Raw genomic sequence first — 9226 nt, 5'->3', positions numbered from 1 at the left:
TTCAGAATTATTATATTGAATGTGTCAATCTTGTTGTTGAATGTCTTTTCCTTTTGTAGGTCATAGAGAGGCATCAGTACTAATTTCAGCCTGTTTTATAAGCAGCTAAAAACTTCTCAAAGGAGCTTTAACAGTTTTATACCTATACTTTATTTTAACGTATGTACTATACTTTGAATGCAGGGCTTTTTACAGAATACTTCTACCTTGTGGTACTATCTTTGCGTGACTAAAAGTTTCAGTACTTTTCCAGAGCTGTCCTGAAGATATTGGAGGTTTACCCGTGGTTAGGTTATCCATGAAAAAAAATAGAAACCAAACACTTGATAGAACAGGAGTAACGTGTGATATTACTCTGTAGAATAAATTCTCTAAGGACTCATGTCCTCAATTTAACCTATCAGCACAAAGATAGACCATTTACAGCATTATTCTGCGAAAGCACAATTCAAGGAAATGTTCCAGGGAAAAAAAAAACATGTCATTGTTGTTGTTGAATGTGTTTCAGATGTAAAATATATGTGATTTTACAACTTATTTATGCATCCCTACCGTTTGTTATTTTGTACTGAGGTGATTACAAACCAGGCAGGTGTGTAGACTACATTGTTGTTATTATTATTATTGTTGTTGTTGTTGCTATACAACCTATTAGGCTATTATTACATTGCCTATTTTATGTTTTGGAATTGAACAAAGTCTCCCAGAAATATGATGCTGCTGCTTTATACAGATCAATACTAGATACCAAAACCAAATCCACAAGAGCAAACTTTAGTGCTCACTATCAGGTTTGCTTTAATCGATCTGTAAACACTGAGTTAGTTCAAATAAGGAAATCAATACTCATTATTCCTAATAATAACAGATACTGCGAAAAGGGCCCATTGTAGCCTCTACAGAATTTGGGGATCACACAAAACGTGAACACAAACAGATTTGTTTTGAAGAGGACAGAACAGCTGTCAACGCGACGTGGGTGCCCGCTCATTGACTTCCCTGGCATTTAAACTATGCGAGTTGTGATTGGTCGTTCGTTCGACTCTCTTAACTGCGATTGGCCACATTTCTTTCCGTTGTCCGTCGTGATTTGTTGTTTGACTGTGTACACCCCTCCTCCCTGTACACCCCAACCGAGCATGGACAATAACAACTCCCCCCGTGTTGGCTCCATAGTTGTTAAACAAGCGTAGGGGAGCATACAGCTACGAGAATCAGATCCTTTGAGTTTTTTTAAATTAATGAAGATTTAGCGACGTGTCCTGCAACGCTACATAGTTACTTCTACCTTCAAAAAGTCACGTTATTCAAAAAGGCAGCATGTTAACAGGAAGGGTTGACAAAATGTGAAAGGAGACTTCTGGCTCTTTTGCAGCTTGTGGCCAACTTTGCGTTTGTTACATTGACCTTAGTCCCTCTGCCGCGGACAGTCCCCGCTATGTTTCCTTTAGACTCTCCGTGGAACATCTCGTTCGCAGGTTGCGGCTTCCTCGGTATCTACCACGTCGGTGTTGCCAGCTGTCTGGTGGAGCAGGCTCCTTTTCTGGTGCAAAACGCCCGGCACGTTTACGGCGCTTCAGCCGGAGCAATCACTGCCACTGCCCTGGTGACCGGAGTGTGTCTTGGTAAGATCATTTGTGTACTGTTTGAAGCTTTTGGATGAGGTTTACTGGATGCTTTTCGCCACTTAATCTCTGCTGAAGTACAATTGAAGCCATGTTATTTCCAGAAACATGCATGTGTAATTGCCATGAGCCACACTGAGATTAGTCTGTAAAAAAAACCCCCAAAAAACAAGTCCATCATTCTAATTTGAACCTTTAAGTTAAATTGCACAAGCTATGGCAATTGTATGGTTCTTAACCTTTTTCTAGGCCTATTGGTGCAAGGTTTTATAGCCTACTCTGTAAAGTTGCAGTAACTTGTAAGTAGCATTTTCATGTATTCAATTTATCCAACAATAATCTATGAAGTTTATTGTGCGATACAGTAAAACAGAAGTTTGTCCCACAATTGGTGCAGGGGAAACAGAAACCCTTACAGTAATTGTTGCATATCAAAATCAAGGGAATCTATTTCATGCTTTTCCTCGTATATTAATGAGTAATATTTAACTGAACCTGTATTCTTCATTTCATGATGTAGTCTGAATAAAGACATTCATTCATTCCATCATTTGGGTTGAATACATTCCAATTATCTTAATTATCCACAGTAACAGATGTCGTGTTGTCTTCACAGGAGAGGCTGGTGCAAGCATCATTGATGTTGCCAAAGAGGCGAGGAAGCGTTTCCTGGGACCCATGCATCCTTCATTTAACCTGGTGAAGATCGTGCGTCATGTGCTACAGCGAACTCTGCCAGCTGATTGTCACAATCAGGCAAGCGGGCGGTTAGGAATCTCTCTGACCCGAGTGGCAGACGGAGAAAATGTTGTGGTGTCTCACTTCAACAACAAGGAGGAGCTGGTGCAGGTGGGCATTCAGTTTGATTTCACTCACGAGATACCAGATTGTATTTTCACTTATTGAGATATGAGATTGTATTTTCATATTTGTATACTTAAAAGAAGAGTTTGTTTATCATGATGAACTCAGCTGTCAGGATTTAGCGGGTTTCATATCACCATACTCATCATGTGATATTGTGGGCGATACAGTTTTACGCTTCTTAAATGTGTTTTTCTGTGTGTTATGTTGTAAAATTGATTAGGAACATAGTAGTTAGTTTAGTTACTGATGAAAAGCTTTGGATGTTTAACTCAGGAACATGTTATTAAACAGAATATGATCCTTTACGCACAACAAAGAACAACCTGTAAGTTAAAAATACATTTTTGTGATAACCTGTAATATATAGCTTTACGCACAAGTTATACACATCATAATAGAGGCGGCTGTGGCTCAGTGGTAGAGACAGTCAACCCAGAAGGTTGGTGGTTTGACCCTAAAACAGTTAGTCACTATCGAAGTGTCCTGGGCATGAATATGAATCATGATGTACTTTGCTGTGGATTAAAAAAAAAAAGCCTCTGCTTAATAAAATTGTAACACTGTAACAACAAAAGAATATAATGCCTCTCTCAATAGTTGGGTGATATATTTTTGTCATCCATCCATCAATAATATTTGAAACGTTACATTTTTTCATTAGTACATTAGAAAACAATGCTTCTTGTGTTCTTTTTGTTAAGTAGGCATGTGTCTGCAGTGCCTTCATCCCAGTGTACTGTGGCCTCATCCCGCCCACACTGCAAGGAGTGGTGAGTAGATTCAATATTATTCAGCCTGTGTTCACTATCCTTATGTTGTGATGTCCTGTAATTTAGTATAAACGAGCCCTAAATGATGCACTGATGTTGGAGTGGTGTCATGAACCGTGCTATCAAACTGCTTTGCCAGAACACTGCTCTGTATTTCCTCTCTTAGTGTTATGTTGTTTCTACTTTTGGCACTTTTTTCTCATAGTTGCCCCCCCCCCCCCCCACACACACACACACACACACACACATCAGTGCCCTCCCTTCCTCAAGAATGTGTTTGTTCTGAATGGCACATGTGTGGAAACCATCATTACATAATTCCCCAGGAGTTAGTGTTTGTTAATCATCTCACACTAGGAAAAAAGCAGAACTTCTATTTATTTATCTATTTATACACCCTTTTACTTTTTTTGTTTTCAGTCATGTTTGTAGCACAAAGGTTTTCTGGGAAACTATTTTTGCACAACACCAGTGTTCCCACCCTCCCTCTTTGGCCTTTGTGATGGGTTTTATAAGAGCCTACATGTGCCTGTGTGTGTGGAGGGCCTGTCACCAAACTGTGAGTGGCAAGAGGTTGACGTGACCATGTTGGCACAGGCTTTAAGGTTGTTCTGTCCTTTCATACGCTCCGTGGCACAGGTTCAAAAATCTGCTGCCATGTTTATCTGTTGACTCACTCAGTGTGCCTAAAAGTCCTAAAAGTCCTCTAGCTTGAAAAAGAAAACAACAGACAGTAATCAATCCACAGGATATGATGTCACCGTTACCATAACCAGTGTAAAGCTCGCTTTGGGGCTTAGCATCCTTTAATGCCATTAGAAGGTTTACAATGAGTCATTTGTTTTCTGTGTGTCCTGATTCTGATAGTCATCCTTTCCTTTTTTTGAATTCAGCGTTATGTGGACGGAGGGATCTCAGACAACCTGCCTCAGTACGAGCTGAAAAACACAATCACTGTGTCGCCGTTCTCTGGAGAGAGCGACATCTGCCCCCGAGACACCTCGACCAACATGCACGAGCTGCGATTCACCAACACGAGCATCCAGTTCACCCTCACCAACCTCTACAGAGTCTCCAGGGCCCTTTTCCCTCCAGACCCGATGGTAGGAACCAGACCAAACATGTGCAGATCTATAAACGATTCCCCTCGGATGAACTGGCGAGAACTCAGTCAGTTTCTTGCATCGATGAATGTCTGTTTTTGTTTTGAGTGCAGGTTATGAAGGCCATGTGTAAGCAGGGTTACAAAGATGCGCTGCACTTTTTAAAGAAGAATGGTAAGAAACAGAAGTTGTCTTTGTTTTACGTCCTTCTCTAAAGCCAGTCAAGCTCTTTATAGTAGATTGAGGTCATGAATAGCAAGCCTAATTGATGTCTTTTCCTCTGGCTGGAATAAAGTAGTACAGGCAGTTTCAGAATATGCTTTCAGAACTTGTGCTTCCTGTGACCACATGTCAGGCAATACACTTATTTTGCTTGTCACAGAACTGATTGATTATTTTAGGTCCATTTATGAGCACAACGTCATCAAAATTCTCATGTGTTTTGATTTTTCAAACTAGATTTTCAAGCAATTTTCTCGCTATTGATTAAAGATAAGAGAGAATAAGTGTTGTCACATTTGCTGCTGTTTTCAGGATTGCTTCACTTCAATGAACCACAGAGAGACAAACCCCTGCTGACAAATGGCAACGAAAATGAGGATTATAATGATGAGGAGGAGGAAAAGCTACATGTGGAAGAGGTAGCAGTGTTGGTCGATTCCAGTTCCTCAATAGAGGAGCATATCATAGAGCACCTTCCACCAACCCTGCACAAAGGTAACATCACATTTCAGACCTTAGACAACATAGTATAAAAACAAGGAACAGTCCCATACAGAGGCTGCATCTTCATTTTTGAAGATTAATTTTGGCCTTTTGTGCATTTATTGGAGAGACAAATGACAGAGGAGAGTCTAAAATCGGGGAGGAAGAGAGTGGGGAATGACGCGCGGCAAAGGAGCCACAGGTTGGATTTCGAACCCAGGTCGCCTGCTTGGAGGCCTCTGCGCATGGGGGCACGCACCCCACAGTGGATGTCGCCTTTGAAGCAGGTGGCTCGGGTTCAAGTCTGACCCTCTGCCTCTTTCCCGTATTTAATTTCTTACTCTCTCCTCCGGTGTTCTTTTACATCATCATGAGTATTTATCGTAAGAATTTGGAAATGTTGTCACAACATGAAGACCAGTAAGTCCGCTTGATTATAATTACAAAATGAAAGTTTAATTTTACCACCAGGTCAGAAACCTGTTTTTAGTATTAATAACATATTTCTAAAAATGTATATTTCTAAGAAGAAGACAAGGGGCTTATGAGGCTTTGAATAAAATACACTTTGTGACATTGCAAAGAGGGCATTGAAATTATTTTTAGTATACATTTATACTTAAACATAAATGAGTAAATGAGTCCAAACAGGGTGACTTCATGCCAGCAATGGCCTTCAAGGGTTAATTGACAGCATGTTGAGCTGTTTAAATACTACTATACATCAATATTAATATGAACATCATTGTTTTTTTGCCAGAATACAGTCATATCATTCTTAATTTACTGCTCAAAAAATGTGTTCACGTATCATTTAGTAAATGTCTTCTGAGATAATGTATTCAAATAAGTTGTATTAGAACAGCAATATCACTCAGAAATTCCATTAACCCACAAGAAACTAAATTAGAATTTGATTTCTATATTGTAAGCCTCATTAAAGTCATGAATAATGGAGCACAAAGAAGGTAAATAATATGCATAGTGACTGAACGGTTCTGATCCTCTTTGCCTCTCTCTGCAGCTCTAGTCGAGGCCTGTATGGAGAGGAGGAGTCTGGTGCAGTCGCTTAGCAACATGCTTCCTGTCAGGATGGCCTCAGTCTTGATGCTCCCCTACACCCTCCCTCTGGAGTCCGCCATGTCCTTGACTCTCAGGTACTCTAGGACTTATTTACACCTGGTCCTGATTCCCTTCTTATCTGATATGCAGTCCTACAAGTACTTCAGTGCATTACATCTGCATGTCTGTTTTGTTGATAAGAGTAAAGTTGTATTACATAAAAGTCTTTGGATATTTTGAACATGATTTTAAAACATTTTTTGTTGTTGTTTAGTGGAAGTGACTATCATGTAACATTTAAAAAAAAATCACTAATGACAGTATATCTTATGTATAGACTCCTGGAGTGGCTGCCAGATGTGCAAGAAGACATGGGATGGATCAGAGAGCAGATATTAAAAGTGCTACAGCATGTTCTTCGCCAGGCTTCTAAAAGTATTTCCCAGCATGTGTCTGCACGGTAGGTGACTATGCAGTTACACAGACATGAAACTTATAGTATCAGTCAGCCAGTTTTTCAAATTTACGACAAATACTCTTTTTTGTACTTTTTTTTTTTTTTTACATCCTGTAATGCCAGAATACATTAAATGTCCAGTCCAGCCACTAGGCGGCAGCAAATACAAGTTGTGAACAAAATAAAAAATCCCCTCTTTTTATGTTGACACGTCCAGCTTATTAGAAATCAGTCGCTTCTTTTCACATCCAGCAGACTCTGAGCAAAGTAAGAACTTATGTTCAGTCTCACCACCCACAGAGTATAAGTCCAACATTAAATCTCTTATTCCTTTGTTTCAGGACACATGTCACATTTTATGCACATTATTAAAAAAAACATTTTATTATAGTAACCTCTGCTTGAACAACAATTGGTGAGATAGTTGCCACTGGTAAATCACCCTCACTGTTTCTAATGCGTACTCTAGTTTATCCTGGCAGCTGGAACTGCATCACTACGAGTCCCTCCAGTCCCAGCTCAGCTCCAGCAGCCTGTTTCCTGGTTCTTCAGTACTTGAAGCCTTCATGCGCCTCGAGCAGTACAAGAGGCAGCTGCTGTCTGGAGTTCTGTGTATCAACATGGACCTGCAAGGCTCCTTCAGAACTGGACAGACGTCGGCAGAGGAGGTCCCTCAATCCATCCTCTCCCCAGAAGGCCTCACCCTGCACAAAGGTTATCTAAGCGTTCTACCTGCTGCCGACTCTGGAAAAGTCGTCAGCGGCACCTGAGAGCTTTGACAGATCTCCTGTTCTACAGTTCAGACATACTTATTCTAAATCGAGGAATAGTTCAAAAGAATTACATCAGATTGTTTTGTGTTCACATCATGACATGACGGTTAAGCTGAGCTAATGGGCCATTTTTAGTGGTTGCAGAAAGGTAGCAAATTAAATGTATTTTGGCTAATGCATTGCACTGAGCGAATTCTTTAGAATAATCTGCAATGTGTCTACTTTTGAACTTGCACATTTGCTCAAACTGTCGTGTACAAACTTGAATTTTGGGATGTACGCAAGACAAAATGCACACTTAAAGTAGAATAGTGTTTATGTTTCAGGTGGAATGCAATCAGACCGGTAGTTTAGCTGAGAGTTACTGCTGCTTTGGGTGAAAAGTTCCACGTTACTGAGACGCGGTGACGGATCAGATGGGGGGGAGTTAAGGATGCACAAATCTGTTTGTTAAAAGTAATTACTGCTTTTATTTCAGAAGAGAGTCAATGCAATATTGTGGAAAAAACATTGGCTTTGTATATCGTGTATCGAATGTCAGTGTCATATATCTTTGCACTTATTTATATGAAAAATACAACAACAAAAAAATCAGTTTTCCTTTTAATAGAAACTTGTTTCTGAAATGTAAATGTTTTTCTGAACTCTTTTTGATGATGTCATTTTTAATGTACATAAAATGGAATTTACAAATCTTTGAGCTATCACCTTATGAATTCAACAATTGTATGCCTAGAAAAATCAAGCCATTATATGTTTTTGTCATGAATCCAAAAACTGTATAAGAAATTGCACTTTCCTATTTGATGCAACTGTATGGCATCAAACAACCTACCTGTTTCAATACCTGTCTTGCACTATGTACTAAGAAATAATATACCGGTGTGATTGAGCCTTAATTAATGCCTTACACTTAATTGTACAATTTGACAGTAAAGTGGAAACATGGAATTCTTTTTCTGACTGTTTTTGTGTTTTCTATAAAAGGTCCATGAGGACATTAAACAAAGTGAGTCATATTTGAGTTCCTCTCTCAAACAAATTCATATTAACTTGACTCTATAACTCTAAATCAATAACTGATAAGAAAGACTTACTGGCAACCAGACATTCAGTGGTCGGCATATTTTACTATCAATACTGGGGGCGCAATTCAGGAATCTCTTAAGCATTTAAGTCATCACACAGTCTTATTATCTGTGTGCTGCTGTGAAACCTGTTTAACCGCAAGTCCCTTATAAACTAAAACAATCCAAAAACCTCAGGGAATGCTTCCTTACATTACTTCTTTTTTTTTTTTACTTTCATGTAAGCTTTTAAGAACACATGAGACATTCCCTGAAGGTTCTTGATTTTTTTCAAAGCCCATACATTGAGAGAATTTTAAAGGAGCGTTTACTATGTTTTCTCTGAAGGTTGTTAAAAAAGCCTTTGTAATATTTTGTTCAGAAGCTATTAAAGTCTGCCTCTGAAGTTTTAGGTTGGAAAACAGTATTGTTCAAATTGAAGTGTGCTTGGTTCATCTCAAACTTCTCTATCAGTGATAAAGTGAACAGCGAGTGACAGTGAGTCTCAGCGTTGTGTGCTTTAATGCATACTATTTCTGAGCGTCTCCTTATAATTAAAATATTAATTCATTGTCGACTGATTTGTTTACACCACGTTTAGAAAACAAAACAAATTCACAGTTTATATAAACAATAATAACACACATTAAAATGACGAGCAGTAATATGCTACAGTGCTCATGTCACCTACAAAACAAGGTGCAACATTTTTATTTATAAAACGTTTTTGGGAAAACATATATTTAAAACAAATCTTATAAACAAATATAGGTAGGCAATACATTTATTGTTGTTAG

General features: G+C 38.9%; 1 protein-coding gene across 1 annotated transcript; it reads left to right on the top strand.

The window, feature by feature from the left end:
- The first annotated feature begins 1164 nt into the window (after window positions 1-1164).
- pnpla2 (patatin-like phospholipase domain containing 2) lies at window positions 1165-8318 on the top strand. Its single transcript, XM_020627414.3, has 9 exons — window positions 1165-1625; window positions 2242-2474; window positions 3197-3262; window positions 4156-4365; window positions 4479-4539; window positions 4900-5082; window positions 6095-6227; window positions 6470-6592; window positions 7059-8318. Exons 1-9 carry the CDS (start codon window positions 1439-1441, stop codon window positions 7357-7359), a joined length of 1497 nt encoding a protein of 498 aa, XP_020483070.3. The 5' UTR covers window positions 1165-1438; the 3' UTR covers window positions 7360-8318.
- Window positions 8319-9226: the final 908 nt, after the last annotated feature.

Source organism: Labrus bergylta, chromosome 7 (genome assembly GCF_963930695.1).
Source record: "Labrus bergylta chromosome 7, fLabBer1.1, whole genome shotgun sequence".
NCBI classification, from domain to species: Eukaryota; Metazoa; Chordata; class Actinopteri; order Labriformes; family Labridae; genus Labrus; species Labrus bergylta.
The sequence above is the reverse complement of the archived record's forward strand: the minus strand, read 5'-3'. Positions and strand labels throughout refer to the sequence as shown.